At 48.2% G+C, this 21,653-nt stretch overlaps 9 protein-coding genes across 9 annotated transcripts; 4 read left to right on the forward strand and 5 right to left on the reverse strand.

Moving 5' to 3' along the window:
* Positions 1 to 876: 876 nt before the first annotated feature.
* Positions 877 to 2,835, reverse strand: N7496_009573 (uncharacterized protein; the record flags this gene model as incomplete). Its single annotated transcript, XM_056702487.1, has 4 exons — positions 877 to 955; positions 1,011 to 2,256; positions 2,315 to 2,577; positions 2,639 to 2,835. 4 exons carry the CDS (start codon positions 2,833 to 2,835, stop codon positions 877 to 879), a joined length of 1,785 nt encoding a protein of 594 aa, XP_056551487.1.
* A 1,082-nt stretch (positions 2,836 to 3,917) lies between these two features.
* Positions 3,918 to 5,637, forward strand: N7496_009574 (uncharacterized protein; the record flags this gene model as incomplete). The annotated part of the gene is made up of 5 exons (XM_056702488.1): positions 3,918 to 4,322; positions 4,397 to 4,881; positions 4,943 to 5,038; positions 5,095 to 5,207; positions 5,282 to 5,637. 5 exons carry the CDS (start codon positions 3,918 to 3,920, stop codon positions 5,635 to 5,637), a joined length of 1,455 nt encoding a protein of 484 aa, XP_056551488.1.
* A 727-nt stretch (positions 5,638 to 6,364) lies between these two features.
* Positions 6,365 to 7,841, reverse strand: N7496_009575 (uncharacterized protein; the record flags this gene model as incomplete). The annotated part of the gene is made up of 4 exons (XM_056702489.1): positions 6,365 to 6,871; positions 7,003 to 7,472; positions 7,522 to 7,696; positions 7,764 to 7,841. 4 exons carry the CDS (start codon positions 7,839 to 7,841, stop codon positions 6,365 to 6,367), a joined length of 1,230 nt encoding a protein of 409 aa, XP_056551489.1.
* A 1,401-nt stretch (positions 7,842 to 9,242) lies between these two features.
* N7496_009576 (MFS general substrate transporter) lies at positions 9,243 to 11,111 on the reverse strand (the record flags this gene model as incomplete). The annotated part of the gene is made up of 6 exons (XM_056702490.1): positions 9,243 to 9,656; positions 9,719 to 10,131; positions 10,196 to 10,415; positions 10,469 to 10,785; positions 10,845 to 10,901; positions 10,964 to 11,111. The coding sequence occupies 6 exons, from the start codon at positions 11,109 to 11,111 to the stop codon at positions 9,243 to 9,245; spliced, it is 1,569 nt and encodes a 522-aa protein (XP_056551490.1).
* A 589-nt stretch (positions 11,112 to 11,700) lies between these two features.
* N7496_009577 (fungal specific transcription factor domain-containing protein) lies at positions 11,701 to 13,624 on the forward strand (the record flags this gene model as incomplete). Its single annotated transcript, XM_056702491.1, has 4 exons — positions 11,701 to 12,081; positions 12,137 to 12,549; positions 12,609 to 13,100; positions 13,177 to 13,624. 4 exons carry the CDS (start codon positions 11,701 to 11,703, stop codon positions 13,622 to 13,624), a joined length of 1,734 nt encoding a protein of 577 aa, XP_056551491.1.
* Positions 13,625 to 15,276: 1,652 nt separating this feature from the next.
* On the forward strand, positions 15,277 to 16,007 carry N7496_009578 (uncharacterized protein; the record flags this gene model as incomplete). Its single annotated transcript, XM_056702492.1, has 4 exons — positions 15,277 to 15,288; positions 15,374 to 15,434; positions 15,501 to 15,731; positions 15,781 to 16,007. The coding sequence occupies 4 exons, from the start codon at positions 15,277 to 15,279 to the stop codon at positions 16,005 to 16,007; spliced, it is 531 nt and encodes a 176-aa protein (XP_056551492.1).
* A 640-nt stretch (positions 16,008 to 16,647) lies between these two features.
* On the reverse strand, positions 16,648 to 17,673 carry N7496_009579 (uncharacterized protein; the record flags this gene model as incomplete). Its single annotated transcript, XM_056702493.1, has 1 exon — positions 16,648 to 17,673. The coding sequence occupies one exon, from the start codon at positions 17,671 to 17,673 to the stop codon at positions 16,648 to 16,650; it is 1,026 nt and encodes a 341-aa protein (XP_056551493.1).
* Positions 17,674 to 18,209: 536 nt separating this feature from the next.
* On the forward strand, positions 18,210 to 19,970 carry N7496_009580 (CocE/NonD family hydrolase; the record flags this gene model as incomplete). Its single annotated transcript, XM_056702494.1, has 1 exon — positions 18,210 to 19,970. One exon carries the CDS (start codon positions 18,210 to 18,212, stop codon positions 19,968 to 19,970), a length of 1,761 nt encoding a protein of 586 aa, XP_056551494.1.
* A 484-nt stretch (positions 19,971 to 20,454) lies between these two features.
* On the reverse strand, positions 20,455 to 21,383 carry N7496_009581 (DODA-type extradiol aromatic ring-opening family dioxygenase; the record flags this gene model as incomplete). The annotated part of the gene is made up of 2 exons (XM_056702495.1): positions 20,455 to 21,177; positions 21,243 to 21,383. 2 exons carry the CDS (start codon positions 21,381 to 21,383, stop codon positions 20,455 to 20,457), a joined length of 864 nt encoding a protein of 287 aa, XP_056551495.1.
* Positions 21,384 to 21,653: the final 270 nt, after the last annotated feature.

Consider the following 21,653-nt stretch of genomic DNA (forward strand, 5'->3'; position numbering starts at 1 on the left):
ATAATTCTCGAGCCTGCCTATTTTGTTCTCTCGCCCCCGCACTTGTGAATCTTACGCTAGCATGACAAGGAGTGTTTTTCTTTCTTTCTTTTTGCTGATTAGCCTGCATACATCATACAGCCTTTGTATTTTCGATTTTGAGTTTTGCATATCCCTCCTTTGATAATCACTTGCCACTTTGTGATTACTCTTTTCGGGTACAGTGGAGTTTCATAAGTTTTCAACCTTACCTACTACCTCATTAGTCATGCTTTGAAAGATGAATCGAGAGATATTGCCTGGTCAGGAGAGAAAATTCAAAAGACGTTTCGAAAGATCTTTAGAAGTAGAGGAGTTTAAAGCGTGTCCGGCTAGACCTACCTAGGTACACTATACATCTATCTTCTCCTTTCACAGAGTGTATCAACACAGCCTGAATGCATTCTTGAAGATACTGTTACTCAAAACCTACAGTAATGGCTTCGATCATGCTCCTATCTCGGTTTCTTCCAGGGTGCTACCATAGATTCCCTGTGGGGTTAGACGTCAGGGTTGATGTCGGGCAGTCCCGCGTCTTTGACGGGCGGGGATCCATTAGGCACGATGACGTCGCCATATGCGTGGCTTGGAAGCACCATCAGATAAACATTAGACCCATGGAACGCTACTGCAATGTACGATGTTGTCATCTAATATATCTCTGCATCGCCATGTCGTAAAATGGTTGCTCATGTCCTAGTCTCTGGAGACCCTTAAACTGACAGTAACGTTACTAGCGTGTATTAGATCGAACTTTTTCTGGACATGAAGATGAAATGATGACAATTTCTATGACAGAGCTCTAAGGTAAGTGACTTCCTAGCTAAAACAGAGTTGTGGAGATGTTGAACGCGTATCTCAGGGAATTACAGGCAAGAGCAGGTAGTTCTCATGGGCGAAGTGAATGTTGTTAGTTCCGGAAAACTTCGCAGCAGGTCTGTAGGTTGATAGTCATTAGCACAAGTATCTCTAGAAAAGGGATCTGTACATACCGGTCGATAGGAGAGTTGTGCTTGAAGAGGCCTACGCCAGGCTCCGTATCCTCCGATGAGACTTGCAGCACCAACCAGCCTCCCTTTTCAACGACGACATTAGTCGGCCACAGCTCCACATCGCATTCATAAATAACGCCGCTCTGAACGGGCTGGACATCGATGGATCGATACTCCCGTCGAGGGAGGTAGGGTCTGTGATATGGGCTCTCGGGGTTCACCTTGCGCATGCTGGTCCGTAGCCAGCCCTTTGTGACAGGGACAGCATCACCGGACGATCCAGTGTATGGAACTTCCTTTCCAGCAGCAGTAAAATGACGAAGGGTCAGGAAGAGATCCAGGTCCAAGTTCTCGGGTGGTGGGGAGACAGAGCTGTCAACCGAGACACCTAGGTGTGCGAGAACATGGCCTGTCACCTCGAGCTCTGACTGAACAGGCGGCATCTTGAATTCGAGTACCTTGACTCCCTTGGCAGACGAATCGCCTGCATCATAAGACAGAATGGAAGACTCCGCTGGTTTGATGCCCTGTGCATCCTTATCCATAGTAAGATCAGGAGTCAGGAAGAACTTGGTATACTGAGTGCTCGCAAGAGGCCACTGCGACTCATTCCTGCGAGCAAAGCCCTTTTCGCCCTCGGGATTATTGAACCCAACATCACCCTTCCTTAAGCAAACACTAACTGGAGGCACCTTGCCAGTCTTCCATCCGGCATAATCGTCATCCTTCAAGAAGGCCGACAAAAAGCTGCGCTGCAGCTCCACTTCCTCATCATAGTAGAAAGGCAAATCGTGGCGGCCTACAATGAATCGCAGGAACTTCTGCTTCGAGCCTGCCCACGTATATCCCTCAACATTGCCTCGCAGATGAAGGGTGTTTCCACCCCAATTTGCGACGCTCAGCAGCGGCACCTCAATATCCTCCAACCGGAAGACCTTTGACGCATGATACTCGTCGTCAAGGAAGGGGTTTGCTGCATTATCCGCGTTCTGGTCTCGGCAATTCTGTTCAAGTTCGGCGGCGTCAAGGTCACCTTCGATCGTGTCTTCACCCCAGCGGGACTTGGAGCGGTTGGGACGGCCGTACTGATTGGTGATCACTTGTCGGTTCCACCAGAAGTTGATGAAGTTGTTTGATAAAATTCCACCGTGTCTGCAACGATCACGGTAGTAATCGCTCATACCTTCGTGAGGAATGATAGCAGCGAGGCCTTTGGGACGCTTTGCTGCAACACGCCATTGACTACCTGAAACTTGAAGTCAGAGAGGTTCAGGGAGTGGTACTTAGATCTTGAGCCAACTTACCGGCATAGTAGCTCACACCTAGCAACCCAACTTTACCGCTGCACCAGTCTTGAACGGCTGTCCACTCGATCAGATCGAAGAAGCTGTTGGCAGTGCTCGCAGACATTGTATCCAGTAAACCGGGTGATTGGCCCAAGCCCTGTTCATCGGCACGGACAACAGCATAACCGAGCTTCGTCCAGTAAACTGGATCGGGGGTCTCCCAAGCTGAATATTTCGACTTGTGCACGGGATTCACCTCGGAGAAGGACTTTGTATGGAAGCTAGGGTAAGAATCGCTGTTAGAATGATCCGAGGACAAAATTCGGATAGGAAGAGTCGTACTCCCCATAATAGATATCTTTTCCGTAGGGCCCATAAGTCAAGAGACTGGGGTATTTCCCCTCAGCCTTGGGTAGGTACACATTGACACGAAGCACGCCTCCATTCCATTTGAGCGGAACAGATACGTTCTTGTGGAAGATCAATTGGTTCTCGTCGTCCACGAAGGTCTCGCTGATATCTCGAATTTGGTTCGGCATTTTGACAGCAACAGTATGAAAAGAGATGAGAACAATTTTCTAAAAAATTTGAACAGGTTTACGAAGCCCACAGTCTGTAGCTTTTATTTGACTCTAGTTAATCTGCAAATTTGACGCGACCTTGTTCCTGCGTCTGGATTCGCGGGGATCCGACAGCATTCCGGTGGCGGATGTGGTCTCCCCCACCCGGAGCCCCGCGAAACGGACAACGTCCCTTTCTAATCGAAGATAAAACTTATATCCGAGGATGAGATCTAATGTTCGGAGTTAAGACAGCGCTTTTTGAATTAGTTCGAAGGCAATGCCTGTAAGATACCGAAGGAAACACGCAATGAGATTCAATTTCTTGACTACCATCGATAGACTAAGTACAAAACATCCGGCAAAGTTACCACTCTCCACCAATCTCATATCTTGTCAATTTCGGATAGAATCTTCCTAAGGTGCTCTCATAGCTGGTCACAAATAGCTGAAGTTTCTGTTAGCTTTGCTTTAGGGGGTTAAGCTATGGCTAGTGTCCTCCACTTACAGAGTTCAAGCGTACACCATTCAGCATGACATTCACAAAGACCCATTCCCCGGCACTCGCTCCGTTCGGACGTTCCGATGGGTCGAGGTTTTTGTTGACGGGACGGTGTGGAGGAACACGTCTGTAAGTCGTAGGCCATCGGGGCGGGTTTCTGCCCGTGGCCCGACGACGAGTAATCTTTACCGGTAGGGCATCGGTACTGCCAGTCAGTTGAATATGATAGTCACTCAGCGAAGACGCAGTAGTGGTCGTAGCCGTTTGAGTTGCCATTTTTCGGTTCTTTGTAAGAGCGAGCGAATTGGGATAGCTGGAATGGGGAATTGGGGATGGGGAAATGAAGCTAGAATGGGTACTCTCTTATATCCGTATTCCAGGCTTTAGAATCGTTCCGGTGGGGGGTCACACCCACCAGGAGATGCGGAGTTCGGGAGTTGACTCAAACATGGAGAATTGCGGAGTAAACGAAGTTTCGACTGAGATAAAACGAGTTTTTCTCCTCAATCTATCCGAAGTCCGTCCTTGCTTGCTATTGCTTTGCCAGCGATCGATCGAAATGTGGTCCTCTGACTCTCATTTGAAGCGCGTTTGCGCTGCAGCAGCCGATGGCCGGACCTCCAATGTCCGTTTCATACAAAGTCAATTGAAAGTTTTGCACCAAAGCATCCTGGACTCGCGTGAGGAGATCTTGGAAGTGATTGCTTCCAACCCGCTCACTACTGGAACGGAGGCTGAAGTGGAGTTTTCCATTGCAATTGCGACAGTCAGAAAACACTATGAATCTATCAATTTCGACAAAGCCATTGCCGATGAATATAAGATTGCAAGAGGGGAGAACAACACCGAGCGTCGTGTAGGCCATGGGGTGGTTGTGGTTAGGCCGACGGCGCATACACGCTTCTATTCTATCATCTCGGCCGTGGCATGCGCTCTTGCCGCTGGAAATACTTTTGTTGTTGAGGTATGTTTTCGCGATCTTCGTCCCTCAATGGCTCTTGCTTTTGGATGGAATAATTGACGTTGGATCTTTTACAGTGTGGAAAGCATGACGTTGATAACTTGATCCCATCCCTGTTCCAACCCCTAGACTGGGAGCTCTATGGCCTAGTCCAGGGCCCTGTGACTGATCTAGAGATCCTTCCTAGAGCTCTTATTATTGATCAAACTGGTACAACAGAAGCATCTAATTCTGTCAGATCTCTACCGAATCTTCGTTCTGTTGCGGTCATCGACCGTACAGCGGACGTTGAAAAGGCAGCGCAACAAATTCTGTCTGCTCATCTTGCATTCTCTGGACAGTCTCCCCATGCCCCGGATTTGATTGTCGTGAACGAATGGGTGAAGAGCAAATTTATTGATACAATGACTCGAGAGCGACTGAGTGGAGGCCGTGAGGTAAACTCAATCCAGGCCGATTCCAAGGATGCTGCATGGAAGAAAGTTGTGGCAGAGGCGGAGAGCGATGGAGAAGCTACACTTATCAAGAAAGAGGGTCTATACATGATCGATGTCCACCAAAAGTGAGAGCACACGACTCAATATCCCCAAAGAGGTTCACTGACGCAGCATCTGATTACTTAGGTCATCTCACTTGGTCAATCAGCGCGGAGAAGGGCGATACTTGACCCTACTTACAGTTGCTAGTTTAGCAGACGCTGTTCTTACACTGTCAAATATGTTGGTTCTATCCCTGGATCACCCCTTCCGAAATCCCATTTTCTAATACTATATAGCCCCGAGTATCTCGTTGCCTACCATTTCGCTGAGCCTGCCGCTGGAAAGTTCCTAAGCCAACAGATCAATAGCCATTGGTCATTTATCAATCATATTCCCGCACAGCTCCTTGGTAAGAAAGCAAAACACTTGATCAATAAGTTTGTTTAGATTACCAACTAACTCCTGCTCTGCGTTACCATCCAGTGGGACCGGCCCTCCCCCTCAAGCAAGGAAATTTCTCGCTTGATCTCCGGTACACAAAAGAGATGCTGTCTAAAGCAAGACCGGAGGTCATCGAACCGATCGAAACTTCTGTCATTGGACTGGAGGATCTGAGTAACCCAATGTCCAAGACTTTGCAGATTCTCCGGAAACGTGAAGCACAGCCTCTGAGAGAGACGGGCCAAGGACCCGGAACAGCTATTGGATTCTTTGAGCAAGGTATCATTGTGGGCGCGCTGTTTATCGTTTTACCTGTTGTTTCGGTTGTAGGATATTCTGGATGGGTGCTCACGCGTAAGGTTTTCTTGCACTTTGCTGCTGGATCTTTTGGTCTTTGATTTTTTCTATGTGGATCTTTGTAGTAGTGTACGAGACTGGGAAAAATGCCATCAATTTATAAACAACTTCTATCCAAAAATTCTTCTTATCAATTATTCAGGTGGTAAGACGAATCTTGAAGAAAAGACGGCAAGTTTCTCTGACCTCGTTGCTTCATTAATACTTAAGGAACTGCTACTAAAGTTGAATGTCTGCTCAAACTTGTGCAGGCTGAATCTGTTGCTTGAGAATCAGATTCTTACAGAGGGTCCACACGAGTAGTATAATGGTCAACGATTGAAGACTACTATCCATTCATGTTTGACGGAATAAATAAAGCACGGAGTATAGCGGATGCCGGAACAGGAAGGGAAGCGCCTAAATAGCCATTACACTACTAGTTAGGCTGCATGAGGCTAAAAGGGTGTTGATTGATTGATTTACAGAAAATTCCGAGAAAATAATAATCAAAGAGATCCATTGACTGAGCCAAAGGCGGCCAAGTAGCTGGCTGACTTTCTTTATATTCCCGACCCACTCTCATTGCGATAGTATGGGTGATTGCCATCCCACCAAGTGTTCCAGTTCTTGCATGTCGTATTACAAGCCTTGTCTGGCAGATTTATCTTGCTCTCGGTCTCCAGGAACTGCACAGCAAGTCCCTCGTCCACATGAACACCAATATGACAATGAAACAGCCAAGCTCCTGGGTTATCAAGATAGAAAGCTATAACCATCCAGCCTCCATTAATTAGGCAACAGAGCAACGTCGCGACGGGGAGGACGCGTAAAATTTAAGCTCTGGAAGTCAGCCTCATTGTCGAATATTGCGTTTTCTTTCTGACCGATGATAAAAAAGTCATGACCATGTAAATGCATTGGATGTGGGATAGGAGAGACTGTATTTGCGCCATCTTTGGCTTGAATGACCCAGAAGGCCCACTCATTATACCCGGGAAGCTTGATCACACTCATGTTCTTATTGAAGTTGTTGTCGTGCTCGACGACGTACTTTAGGGTTGGGTCCGACCAGTCAACCAGTATACCGGTGTTGTTGAAAGTCCAGCTGATTCCGGTACCATTGACACCAGGGAAAGTTACTCCCGTGAAGGCTAGTATGAGTGAATCAACATTATCCACAAATGTGTTATTTGGGACAGTCTGGTGAATCCAAGGACGAAGCGGACTTGGTTCATTGCAGTCGCCGGGATCGGGATACGCAGACGAGGTTGGATCCGATGGCTTTGTGCCCTTCTAGTTGAAAATAGCAAGCCCGTTGTTGTTCGCAGTAGTAACACAAGAGCTTCAGTGACAGCACGGAACCAGTAGTTCCCTGTCTTCTCAGTAGCCTTTACCAGTATGTCGTATCGCTGGCCTATACCTACTAAGAGGGTGTCAACGGTAATAGGCTCGATAGGCACGAGATCATTAGCGATGATAGTCAATGGGTGGTTATCCAGAGAGATGCGAATTTGGTTGTCCACGCCGGAGTTAACGACCCTCAATCGGTACGTTTTGCCAGGAATTATTGTGGTTGTCGACCAAGAGCCAGTTGAGTTGTCAGGGGACTTATTTGTCCCATTGACGAGAACGGTATCAGCGTTGCCTACAGCAGGCGCGCCTAGAAAGGCAGCAGCTGTTCTAAGCGCATCCTGTTCGGCAGTATCATAGTACCAGTCGGACACAAAGAAGTGTCCCAAGTCGATATCATAGTTTGCGGTGGATGGGCCATTTATATGTATTCCACCAAGCAGGCCATTGCCATACTGAGCATTGAAGTGGGAATGGTACCAGGATGTGCCGTACTGGGTCGCCTTGAATTTGTAGGTTCTCGAATCGTTAGTTGCCAATGGGCCTAAATTTTATGTTAGATTGTGAAAGTTTTCGTTGTAAGATCGTCTTACATTCAGTTATCCCTGGCACGCCGTCCTGCTCAACGGTCCCCAGTTGACGAATGCCATGCCAGTGAAGACCTGTGCCGTTGTACTGCATAGAGTTCTTGACGTTCACGACGATGGTGTCTCCCCAGTCTGCTACAAGCGTGGCCCCGGAAACTGGCCGTTGACCAACATGCAGATCCTGTTTTCATTGCCATCAGGGGCACATGTTGTATTGGTGATTTCCCAATTGTAGGTGAAGGTTTTACCCGTGTCTGGCCAAGAGAGGTCGAAGTCAGTGTTAATGTGGAATCCAGATTTCCAACACTGCCTGTTTTCAGCGTCATTTACGCAATCCGTTTTCAGAGTGGATGCGCGAGGTTCAAGACTGAGAGTATTGTCATAAGGATGCGCGTGAGAGAGCGTAGTAAGTGCAAAAATGCACCAAAAACAGGTATAAAAATGCGGAGTTGATGGATTTAGGGTTCAAGAAAGGAATCCATGGGGGAACCTTCAAGCGTGGGGTTAAGCGCTAGTCCCTCCTTGGTCTCAACCCCCTCGCCAGCCCGTACAAAACCGCGAAAGAACGGAATCCGGGGACCGGCCAGGCTTGCAAGAGTCCGTAAAAGAATGCGACAGAATAGCTATGCCAGTGTTCATAGTGTACAACAAGGCCGGTCGGGAAAGCGTCCTCTACGTAGGGCAGGTGATCTCGAGGGAAAAGGTGAAGTTAAAATACGGACGGTATATGTATTCATGGAATAATTCTAGTCATCTGTCCTCCAACAACAACAATCGCTAAATATCACATTTACAATCACCGTAGTATACTTACATTTTCCTACTGGTGGTCTTGCATACTCTTTCCTCTTCGAATTGGCTATTTCTATTGCCCAACATACAAGGTTTCCAATGACACCCCACGAGGAGACATCGATATGTGGGGAGCGAAGCACTGTCTCTTATACTCTTGATAAATAGTATACTATCCTTGGCACTAACCACCCCCGCCATTTTGTAACTATACTTCAGAGGCCATAAGTTTCACTGCTCTCCGCAATAATACTAATAATCATCCTAGAATGATATCTCAGTACAAGGTTTCCAATGGCGCCCCACGGGGGACACCAATAAGTGCGGAGCGCAGCGGATTTCTATTAAATTCGCATACGATATATACAGTTCGCATACAATCAATTACTACATATAGAGATTATCTATTAAACAAGGGAGGAGAACCCCCTAGGAACCGGTAGGTGAATAGCTAGAAACCATGGGGGGCTATGGGGATACAATAGCCCACCCACGCTCCCATGACCGCGCTTGCGCGGTCATAGAAGGGTAGTGGGTAGATAGTAATATAATCTATACAATTCGCATAGAATCTATTTAATTCGTAGACAATCTAGTCAATTCGTATACAATCTATTAGTAGAGAGATTTTAAAAGCTCACCGCCTAATTCTGCCATAAACTGACCAATCAGAACCCTGTATTTTGTGCAACACATCGCGAAAACTACCACCACCCCTTTCTTAACAGGTAAAATGCTTCGCTGCGCTCCGCAATCAACACAATTGGGAAGTCACGAAAAACTTTATTCTACTCATTTCGCGGTAAGAATGTCAATCCAACAATATTCAAGCCTTCAATTCGCTAGATCTCCTTCCATGGATGTACACTGTTCAGAGTAGACCAAGAACCCTTGCATGAGCAGGGGCAAGATACTAAGGTTCTGCCCAGGAGCGATTACTCGTCCACAGCCCATCGCTGAGTGAACTTACGGAAACTCTTTCCGAAGAAGTAAGTAACGAAGCCAAAGCTAGTCAGCACTCCGAGTACAATGGCGCAGATGTCTAACGCTCCGTCATATCCTGATACCCTCACAAACGCGGTAGTACCGAAAGAAATACCGAAAGATATGAATCCTCGACCCGCACAAAGTGCCACCATGGCAATGTGACCGCGTTGAGGATAGCAGTCCATGGTATAGACGAACCCAAGGACAACGACACTGACAAAACTGTAGAACAGGGCATTCATAGGGATGACGACACCCGTCCAAGCCCAATCAGCTGGATACTCGCATGAGCGTCCATATATCACACACGAGACGATTGCGACTGCAGCAGGTAGAATAGCAGGAATAAGTCGGTACTCGGGCTGAGAGTTCGGGTCAGTTGTTTTTGTCTTGCGTAGGCGTGGGTTGATAGGGAAATACACACCTCGCTAACTCCTTTGTTTCGCGTTGTCAGATATTTTAGAGCAATATCACTTCCGTACCCGGCAATAGGCTGAACAACAAACGCGACCACTGCTTGACCTCCCATAACAAATCCAAGGTAGTTGGGGTTGAAGCTATATGGAGGGGCCATCAGAACCTGGGCGAATACAGCAGTCATTAAGATATAAGTGCCCAAGAGGGCACCACTGCAAAGAACGAGCCAAAGAACTGCGGGGAAGAGAGTTAGTTGGCCCAGATGATACCAGAACTTTGGAATTTCCTTCCACTGGGGCTTGACTGCTCCCCAGGGCTTAAGGTCGTTCCAGAATGATCTGGCTTTGAAGTTGACAAAATCTAAGTTACGTCTTTGAGAGGCAGTAACCTTGCCCTCGGCAGAATCATCGCTGCCACCGACTATAATAAAAGAATGGGGCAGTTAGCACATTTCAATCAACGGGGAATCATGGGGAAATCTTACAGAAGCTGTCCAGAGGCCGATCGTACTTGGTCTCGACAACGAACAAGATCGAGAGTACAAAAGTAAAACCGGTTATGATAGCGAAGATTCCATACCACCATCGCCACCCAATACTGTTGCTGATATATGAGCTAGCGATGATGAAGAGCGCCGTTCCAAGTGTCTGCAGGGAGCAGAACCATGCGATGCGGTTACCACGCTGGTGCATGAAGAATGTTTCCTGTTGGATCCGTCAGAATCACGCCATTTGGATACGGACTGGAATTCGCTTACTTCTGCAATCAGCACACACAGGGCTTCGCTTTGCCCGGCTGCCAGTGCCATAAAATCGCGGCCCCCAATATGGGAGCCTAGACTGTTTGAGTAAGAGCACCAAATGCTGCCTATAATCAGGATCACATTCGAAAGCAGGTAGACTGGACGACGACCGATAGCATCTGCAATCGGCATAGCAATAAGATTGCCTAAGCCCATGTAGAAAGCTGGCCAAGTCACCAGATCATCGACATGGGGATCATTGTTATAGACTTCGTTCAACTGAGGAATCAATATGCCAATTCCACTGGCGAGTAGGTTGCCGGTCATAGCATCTATGGAAAATTGACGGTTAACCAACTGATCCCTGAAATACAGATATCGGATTACTGACAGAGCGCGACAATGATTAAGATCAGCCATTTGTGCCACTCAGGCAGGTTGAGCGGATCTATCCAGCTGGTCAGACAAAGTCCCTAGTCAACTAAGTGCCCATCGGCATCAATAGCATACCCTGAGGGTCAGCTGTCGGCCGCGGGATGAGAATGATCTCTCCATCTTCGATCAAATTCACTGTTCCGGTGATGCGAGGTTCGGGCTTGAGATTGGTTCTCGGGTCAACGCACTCGACGAACCCATCTTGTGCTTTGTCGTCGGCCATTGGAATCAGAAATATGAGAAGTCACACAGTTATCGACACAGTTTGTTCCCCTTGAATGTCATTGCCCCATCTTGGTGCGGCCTAGAGCCTGATATACTGGTCGAAGAGTGTGAGAGGTAAAGTGCGGAGGGTTAGCCACCGCTCGGAAACTAGCGTCACCCCGGATATGTGGGGGATAAACCTTGTCATTTTTTTTCTTTTCCCTTGGGCTTCCGCGGGGTCCCCTCGGCTATTCTTTCATTACATCGGATCTCTCACGAATCTATCGAGATTGGTCATTACCATCGAGTCTTGCCCTTTTCGCATATCACTGCGGTCGCATCATGGCTACTCATCCTTTCACGCGAAAGATTCGTAGCTGCACGGAATGTTCCCGGAGAAAGATAAAATGTGATCATGCATATCCTTGCGGTGCTTGTACGCGACGCGGACAAGCTGGAGCATGCGTGCCCCCGGAATTTAGCCCCCAGTCGATGACCCAGTGAGTTGGATCCGATACAATCTCCATCCGGGGCCCCAGTTTAACAGGGTATACAGATCGGATCAGATTATTGATCATGACAAATTGACACTCCAACACCGGATAGCGATGCTTGAAGCTCGGCTTGGCGAATCGAGCTCAGCTCAGCGATCAAATCATGCGGGCACCAATCCGGAGGGCCTTTTGGTCATGCTCGAGTCTCTCTCGCATGGGAAACCGCATAACCCCACTGACCTTTCCGAGAAGACGACTATTGCTCCGCTCTACCAGCCCGGAAGGCCAGTCTTTCTCATGCTTATCCCAGACCGGGATTCCAGCCATCAGATTGTGGACTTTGCTTTAACGAACCTGACTTGGATCCATTGTGCTATTAGGACAAAGGTCTTTCAACGGGAACACGAGGTCTTTTGGGAATCCATAGAAAGGGGTAATGATTCTGCCTCCGTGAATGATCATGGCTGGCTATCAGTTTATTTTAGTCTTTTAACTGTCAGTTTTATTTTCGATATTTCGTAGCATTACAAGATGGCTGACATGATCAAAGGTTGGGTTACTGTATATGGACCCGGAAGAGCGACCGATCTTGCCCCGCCTCAGCGGTTTCGAGGAAAATGCGGGCCAGTCAGAGATAAACGGTGAAAGGGGCAGGCATATTGCTCGAATGTGGTATGAAGCCGCAATGAAAGAGCTCGAGGCTTCGAACCCATTGAGCAAGGCAAACTTAACTACAGTACAAGCAGCTGCGATACTTACTTTGGCTCACAGTCATTTCGGTCAGATGGAACAAGAGTATCTGCTCTTAGGCCTCGCAACAAATACTGCCAGGGCACTGGATATGCATCTCTTGGCCTCGGAAGACCGCTTTTCTCAGCGACTAGCATCACAGGCCAATTGGTCCACCCCCGAGGATCGTCAGCTAGGGCGTCGTTTATGGTGGACACTGGTCATTTGCGACTGGTTAGTCTAAAAACGGACTAAAAATGAGGAAATATTGTTTTTTTCTAACACTTCAACAGGCTCGGAATGTTTACGCGCCCGTCTTCTATTTCTCCTTCAAGCTTCAATACAGCCTTGTCACCGCAACCATGTGACAATGATGACCTCCTTCTGGAGAATGCATCCCTGGAAACTACAGATATACCGGCACTCCGATATCATCTTACCATGTCGCAGCTCGCTAGCGTCATCTACATTAACGTCAAGGCTCCGCGTGATCTCAACACGGACCGATTTACGGCGGTGCTCAATCAGGTAGAGACCATCGAAGAATCGATGGCCCGCCGAAAGATACCACTATCTGCCGACACTCCCACCTGGGTTGCAGCGCAGGAGTATCTTATTGGACACACAACTCAGTTGCTTTCAGTGACGATAGCGCGAGCTTCTTTGGTACTTTGGCTCATGGGACGACCAAACACAGAGCCAATCATCGAGAGAGGCTTGAAAAGCGCTTTAAAAATAATTCACATGCGTCAACAGGCGGTCCCGCGTTTATACCAGTGTCATTGGTAAGCCTCGGGAATTGCATTCGCACTTAATCTGAAGACGACAGAATAATGTGACTAACCTGGGTTGATATAATAGGATAATTTCGGCAGCTACGTTAGCTGCGGGTGTCTATCTAGCCATCCACCTCATTTGTTTCAAAGACTCGACAGTTTCAAACCAGCTTACCGAGCGTCGAAGATTAATCCGTTACTGCATCAGCGCTATTCAATACCCCAACTCCAGCACTCCCTTGGCGATCCAAGGGTCGCAAATGCTTGAAATACTTCTGCAAATAGAACTTCATAGTCCTAGTGTTGCGTCAACTGATAAGGGGACTGCGATAAATCTGTTGAAGATGGCTTTCCAGAATGAAGGGCCCTCAATCGATCCCATTAATGAATATGGGACCATGCTGCCCACTGCCCTGGACTCATCCGCGGATGAGCTCGGTCTTCTTTGGCCAACCATGATGGGTGAATTCAACTTGGATGAGCTGCTTCCGGATATGGATTGGGGGCAAATGGACGGGCAATGGTATTCTTGAAGACAATTTGACAGCAACACAATTTACATAATATGATTTACGGTTTTGATGTATCATTAGTTTGTAGGTAAATAGCAATGGAGCCGGGTGTCCAATGGTATCCTCGGGGATACTATAAGATGCGGAACACCATGCACGCTCGATAGGCCAAGGCCAATATCTTGGAATATGTCTTTAAAAACGTTCTTCAACATTCGCTTCAACACCTTTTCTACTTCTGTTATCCCTTTTATCGCCTCCTTTGACACCTCTTTTGGGAACCTCTTAACTCTAAGAGTACAGAATCATTTTCTGTTCCAAATCATCTTGTATTAGCTTTGGACTAATAACAACTCAAAAACCAACCGTTCGATGGCGGACGACAGAACGCAGTTGCCGAAAGGCCCGAAACCATGATGTTGATCAATTGGTCCACTATACATGCTAGGCTTTCACCATAAAGTCAAAGATCCTGTACTAAAATACCAGTGGTCTTTGAAGGGCCTGTTTGATCTTGCAAACGGTGAGCTTGATATGAAGACCGGTATTTATCTTTTGATTGCTGTTCCGGACGCTATTGGGATAAGAAGGGCATCAACATAGAATATACCCGGAATACAAAGCCTTCCGCGAAGAAGTGTTGTATCTTATACCATCTACTTCGCAAGATTGTTGCAGTGAAGCAACACTAGGTGTTGACAAGTTTTACAGCCTTTATAATCGAGAGCGCACAACCGTGCTCGAGAATGTCCATACACTAGGTATTTCTCTTGACCCTTATGAGGCCGAAAAACGATGGCGGCTTCTCGACGAAAGGCTGGTCAATGTGCGACGCTATTCGATCTCCCATCAATATTGCCTCTGCTCTACCATGGGAACCTCTGAATGATACCTTTCAGCTCCTGCAGGAGAAGCCGGGACTAAATGACCATGTCCGAGTCTAGCGGTTTTGCGCACGCAGAATGGGATGCCTCCACCTGGGTTGAATGGATCTGTAGAGGCTACTATAACGAGGCATTCCCTTATTTCGGGCATGTTACGTCCTTGAGGAAGTATTGAAAGGGGAACGGCGAGCTTGCAGTAACATCGCTTACGGTGTGAAATTGCCTGACATTCGATGCTCCTGGTTTGGTCGGGTGGGATCTTACGATAGAAGGGTAACATATCTGCGTAAAATTGATGTGGGTATGCTGAGCGTCACTGGGATGATCTTCGCTACTATCCGGCAAAGGACTTCTGTAAGCCTTGACAAACCCAGGCTAGCAGGCATGACGGCGGGCTGTTTGTGAGGCAATTTTCTCCAAGAATAGGTAAGCGTTTCACCACCCGCCTGCACTCGTCAGGTCACTTACTTATCAGTAGTGATCTGTTTTATAATGGTTTTAAGTTTATATTCGTCATCGTTGTGAGATGTATCGATGTATTGCATACCTGAATCGTGCAAATCCTAGGCCTCTTCGTGGCACTACTACAGACTTGTTGGTAGATGCCTTCCCGAATAGGCAAGTACGACTCGTACCTCACTTCTCAGGACTGCCAGCACCTGAATCCAAAGCACTTCAATGTTTCCTCTCTTCCACGAACTCTCTTCTTCTCTCTCCCCTCTCAACCTTCACCACCCACCTTGCCCTTTCGCTTTTTTCAGAAAAAAAAGTTAAGATAAAATCATCACGATGCAACGCAGAGTAAGTACTCATCACCCTCATCAGTCTCATCACCATCATCCCACCCATTCCCCTCATCCATCAGCTACAGAAGCTAATATAATAGAAGTACTCTCCCCCCGCCAATAGAAACAAAGGGAAGAAGCGTCCTGCCGAGGGCCTTGCGGGTAAGTTAAGAAGTTCATATGGAGTCTATTATTAAAGGAACACGCTAATACTTCGTGGATTATTAGCCGCGCCGCCCGCTAAGCAGCAGCAGACAAGCGCGCAGCCCCCTAAGGGGGCTATGACGGACGAGGAGCGTATGACTTGTCCGATGGAGGAGTTGGAAGCCGAGCTTGGCCGGATCGACGAGGGCCGCGCTAGGCACCGCTCGAAGCCTGAGGTGCTCGACGCGGAATCCGCAAAGGTTCGCAGCATCATGACTGCGCGCGGATATAAGTTCGAGGATGATACGGAGACGAGTGAGTATAGATCCATTCATCTTATTGATATAACTAACCATAAAACTAGAGCCCGCCCAGTCGTCCTCCGCTGCCGGTCCGTCTTGCGTCCGCCCCCGTCGCCCCGCCCCCGTCGTCGGTTCGTCCTCCGCCGCCGGCGGTGTCCCTGGTGGTTTCTCTGGCGCGTCCGAGACCTCGTCTGCCCCGGCCGACTCTTCTGCTGGTGGCCCCCCTCCCCACCACTCGGAGGACCTCACTTACCGTGGTGGTAAGGGTAAAGGCCCCGATCGTCGTTAAAGGGGTTTCGACGCTTTTCTTGTTCCAAGAGCAAGCGTTCTCAAGAGATCACTTACTGGTCAGTGGTGATCTATAACATGTTGACTTTGTCCATGTTAAAGACATGTTGAATAACTCCATGTCCAGATTGCTTGCAATCCGCGAGACGCTTTTCTTGGAAAGCGTTCTCAAAAGATCACTTACTGGTCAGTGGTGATCTATAACATGTTGACTGTGGCTCCATGTTCAAACATGTTGACTTTGATTCCATGCCTACCAACAGCAATGATCTGGGCCTCTTCGTGGCGCTGTTGATTAGTACCTCGGTAGGGGGAAGCTAACACAGATTTGTCTTTCCTTCAGTGGAACTTTTCCCGTCGGGAAAATTACTTGTCGGGCTATATTTTGGGGTGTACTCAACAGGTTTCTAGAAAGTAAAGGCCTACCTTATTCTACGAGTTGACTTTTTGCAACGATGGTGTCAAGATCCAAAAAGCAATGATATTGATTCCAGACAAAGGACAATTCCCTTCTTTTTTTCTTTCATTTTTTGATATATTTTGGAGTAGCTCTAAACTGACATGTTAAATCATAATGAAAGTATGTAAATGAAAACGTTGTATCTCCTGCTCTGTTACATTTCCGAAAGTGTATTGATTCACTAGTAAGGCTTAACACCTGCCAGCTGGAGCAGGCGATCAGTCAACACAGGCTTCTCAAGAGGTTCATCTCTTTCCAGAGGATCAACCTTCCCATCGACCATAGCCTTGCCATGACCGTGAATGTTGCAGTGAGGCCAATGGGTGGTAGTCTCCCAACGATGGAAAAGCTCCGCCTTCTTCTTCAGATCCTCGGGAGTAGCGTGAGAGGCAGGAGTATAACAGGCGTAGATGATGGTCCGAATCTCGTCGCTTTCAGGGAACTTGGCATAGTGCATCGAGCGCGAGTCCCAAAGAATCAGATCTCCCGGCTCAGCGCAGACTTTGATGAGCTTGCAACCTTGCTCTTCGTACCACTTGACGTGGTGCTCCTTGAAGGGATAGAAGTCGTAGTGCTTAGCTCCGATGCCCTGAGTACGATCCGGAGGGTTAAGGTCGAAAAATCTGTCGAATAGCTTGGAAGATCCCTCCATAAGCATCAGGCCGCCGTCCTTGGGTCCAGCCTCGCTGAGATTGATGATGCCTTGCACACAAGAAAGACCCCGTCGCTCGGGAGCTTGGTCAACGTGAGGCCAGGGGGACCACTCAACGTCAGTGCGGCCGGGGAGGGTGACATTGATAGTGTCGAAAGACACCAGCAACTCATCAGTTCCCCAGATCTTGGCGAAGGCGTCGATGATTTCGGGTTCCCTGTGATCAAGGTTAGCTTTGTGTGAAGTTGTATTGATAATAGGATTCAGTGCGTACATTCTAGCATCCCACACATATTTTTCATGCGCAGCACAGTAGTTCAAGTACATGCCAGCCTTGAAGCTTTGAGGCAAGTTCTTTGCGGTCCAGGTGCTGCGGTCATTGATATCGAAATCGGTGTCGAAAGACTGCAGCCAGTCGAGAGTCTTCTTGCGGTACTTCAAAGCCTTCTCACGAGAGATAACATTCTTCAGGACGACGTATCCTTTGCTGTAGAATTCGTCACGCCAATCACCATAAGCGGTGTTTGCGTTCTGGTCAAGGATGCCGGGAGCCATCGTGAGTTGGAATAGGTAGAGGAATGTAGGGTAATAGAATAGGGTTGAGGCAAACTGTGCAGAGTTTCTTCTCTATGAAGATTGAGATTTGCAAACTTGTTGAGAACCAGCAGTGAATGAAAACGTTCGGTCTTAAATAGGCAGTAGGGGCGCTCATTTCAAGGAAGGCCGACTAAGCTGGTTGCCTCTCGGGGTTGACGGCCGAACGAGTCCGTTGATCAACGGAAAAATGTCACATGAGGATTTTGCGGGGAGAAAGTTCTCGGACAGTCCCCGAGCAATCTGGAGAAAATATTTGCAAGAACATGTTGTGATCTGGACTTGTGTCCTCACAGTGTGACACCCCCACGCGGAAGTCTGAAGTCTCTCCGGTGGGGGAGGCGAGCCTCGCTGGGCTTGGCACGGGGCATCTCCGACTAGAAGAAAAGTAACGGAGAAGAAAAGTGTATAACTTCACCGATGGCTGTCTATTTTAATCAAACTGAGACCCCTCGCTGAAAATTGACAAGTCGGTCTCTTATCCTCCAATTCTCAACATGCCTCCTCCCGCCCAAGTCGCCAACCTCGAAATCAAGCCGCCCACTGTTGGCCACAATGGCTACCAGGCCTTCAATCCCCGCACTGAAACTCTTCCAAAGGGCTGGAACGGATTCAATTCTCGCGCTCTCGATGAGGATCTGATTGTGCAACACGATGTAGCCATTCGTGTCCGCGACGGCTGCACCCTTTACTGCGACATCTATCGGCCGGTGACCGAAGAGAAGGTCCCAGCGATTGTCGCCTGGAGCCCTTTCGGCAAGAAACATAATGGAATCAACATGATGAAAAAGGTCCGCTGGGGCGTCGGTGTCCCCGATGGTTGTCTTTCTGGCCTCGAACGCTTCGAGGGTCCCGACCCTGCCGAGTATTGCCCGAAAGGATTCGCCATCGTCAACGTCGATGCTCGTGGTGCTGGAGACTCCGACGGTTCCATTGTGATTATGGGTACTCAAGAGGGAGAGGATGGCCACGACGTTATCGAAGCCTTGGCGAAGATGGATTGGTGCAATGGAAATCTCGGTCTCGCGGGTAACTCACACCTGGGCATCGTCCAGTGGTTCATTGCCGCTACCCAACCTCCATCGCTGAAAGCCATTGCTCCGTGGGAGGCTTGTGGTGATCTATACCGCGAACAATTCGTCAGAGGTGGAGCTTGGGACAATGGTCTCTTCGATTTGATTACCCGTGAGACCATTCGAGGTCGGCACGGACTCGAAGATTTTAAGGAAATGTTCCGTCGCAGCCAGACAATCAACCCATATTGGGCAGATAAGCGCGCTGAGATTAGTAAAATCAAGATTCCGACCTACGTGGTGGCCTCTTACTCCAGCTTTGTTCATACCATGGGCTCGGTTCGAGGATGGCTAGACGTCGATTCAGAAGATAAATGGCTCCGATGGGACCCTTATCAAGAGTGGTTCGACTTGTGGGTTGAGAAAGAATCTCGCGACGAACTGGCATCTTTCTTCTCCAAGTACCTCAAGGGAGAAGACAATGGTTGGGAGAAGACCCCGAAGGTGCGGATGGCTTCGCTGAACTATGGTAACATGCCTCCCGAATATCCAATCGTCGCCGACAACTTTCCTCTGCCCAATACCGAATATCGCGAGCTTTTCTTCACGGAGGAGCATACTCTTGCTTCCCAGCCGCCTGTGAGACAAGCGACCCTGTCTTATAACTCCGAGAGTCGAAGTGATCCGGTTGACTTTGTTGGCTTCACATACAAATTCTCGCAGAAGACTCGGTTGATGGGTCTACCCAAGGCCGTCCTTCATATGTCTTGCGATGATTTAGATGACATGATTGTCTACGTTCTCATTCGCAAGCTTGATAAGGATGGAAAAGAGATGATCAATGTCAACATTCCCCTCTCAGCTGCGCCATACTCGAAGGTTGAAGATATTCCTCGAGACGAGTATAGCAACCTGACCATCTACTACGGCCCGACTGGAATCCTAAGGGCTTCTCATCGTCAGATTGATCCCGCAAGATCTATCCATCCCCAATACCCGTTCCATACGCACTCGGAGGTGCAAAAGATTCCCCCCGGAACAATCGTTGAGCTGGAAATCGGGCTGTGGGCTATGGGTATTGACTTTGAAGCTGGCGAGTCCCTGCGTGTGCAAGTCAGTGGTGAGTATCCTTTGATCCAGGAGACTAAGTATGCCAAGGTGGAACTGGAGGTTCGGAACAAGGGAACGCACAAGCTCCATGTTGGCGGAAACTACCCATCTCGCATTATTCTGCCATTTGTATAGACCAAGTTTATTGTTAGTTATGCTTAGAAAAAAATACATCCAGAAATATTGCCTGGGCTATCCACATTCCGAAAGACTTTCAGAACCACAGGATGCTGAAGTGTACCTAGTTAGGCTGTTCCTTCTAACTCTTGATTTTTGACATATTTTGAACCGCTGTAAACTCATTTTAGTTTCCCCGAGAGCTGAAATTAATGTTCAGTTAAAAGTATTTTGCCCTCATTGACGGGAATGCATGTTTGACAGGGTCTGAGTTGTAGTCTCTAACAGGCCATAAAGGATTCATGGAGGCATCATTTTAGCTGTGGACTAGGCTGAATTGTAGATAAAATTCAATGCAGAAACGTTTGAAAGCATTTCAGTGCCAAATAGTTAAGAAAATGCTTCCTGCTACTCAATGGTCTACCTATAAAAGTGCTTGTGAAATGGCGATATTTTTGATTTTACAGTGTTTTTCCTATTCATACATGTTCATGATTCAACTTCATACACTCACTGTTCCCCAATTTCCAAATGTGAACTGGGTATTACACATGTTTGTCAGCTCCCAATCTTCAGCACCAATCTCCACCGGGGTCCCTTCATCCTCAACATCTCCTACAAGCCCGGCTACAAACATAGCACTCATAATGTGATCGTCGGTGGCATGGGCCTCACGATACTTGGGTATCTTCATCAGCATAGTGAGACTTTTCCTGAGGAGTGGCCCTGAAGCCTTTGTCATGGCATCCTCAACTTCCTGCCGGAAATCCAAAGCCCAATCCCCAGGAGGCGTTGGCATGGCGAAATTGTCTGCGTAGCGGAGCAATGGCCACCATACATTACGGTAGAGGTTGTGCACAGTACCACCGGAGCCGATGAATAGGACTTTTTCACGGCGAAGTGGTCTCAAGGCTGCTCCGACCCGCAAATGGTAAGTCGGATCAAATCTCGCATTCATACTGATCACTGTCGTGGGAGGACAGCCCTGGGGGAATGTGCGAATCAAGATCAGATATACATCATGAATCCAATCAAAGTTGGGATTGGCCGAAGCGTTGAAGCCGGCTTTTCGAAGAGTCGATATAACACGCTCACACATAGGGAGATCTGGGATCAACTCGTAGTCGACATATTTGCTAGGATGGACACCACCGATCGGTGCTTTCTTGGGTTTCGGGCTGGTAGCGATCTGGATTTCGTCGCCTACAGCAGCCCAATGTGCGCCCTGAATGAGTGATCTGTCAGTATTGAAAATCAGAGGTTTGATTTACACGGTAGGGATCAAAATACCATAATCACAACATGCTCAATTCCATTGCGGCGGGCAGCATCACCGCATTCCTTCCAATAGTCTGCCGAGTCAGACTGTTCGCCGAGCATGGCCGTGGAGCCATGAGAAAAGAAATGGACGGGGGCCAAATCGCCTGCCATAGTGCCGATATGGTTTCCGAAAAAATGCTAAAAAGTGAATGATGTTAGCATTCGGTGATGCACGCCATTTGAAATACTTTCTAGGGTATCCACTCCGGAACAAGTGGGGGATACTCCCACGGTGCCAAGCTCGCCCCCCCGGACTCCCGCGTTTTCACCGAAACCCATCGCGTTTGCGGGGAAAGCGTCAACGACATCTTTGCCTCCCCAGAAGGTCGTATATTTGCTCCTTCAACCACCCCTCCACTCCTCCGCGGACTGATCATGCCA

This window comes from Penicillium cataractarum, assembly GCF_028827025.1.
Source record: "Penicillium cataractarum strain IBT 29864 chromosome Unknown utg000008l, whole genome shotgun sequence".
NCBI classification, from domain to species: Eukaryota; Fungi; Ascomycota; class Eurotiomycetes; order Eurotiales; family Aspergillaceae; genus Penicillium; species Penicillium cataractarum.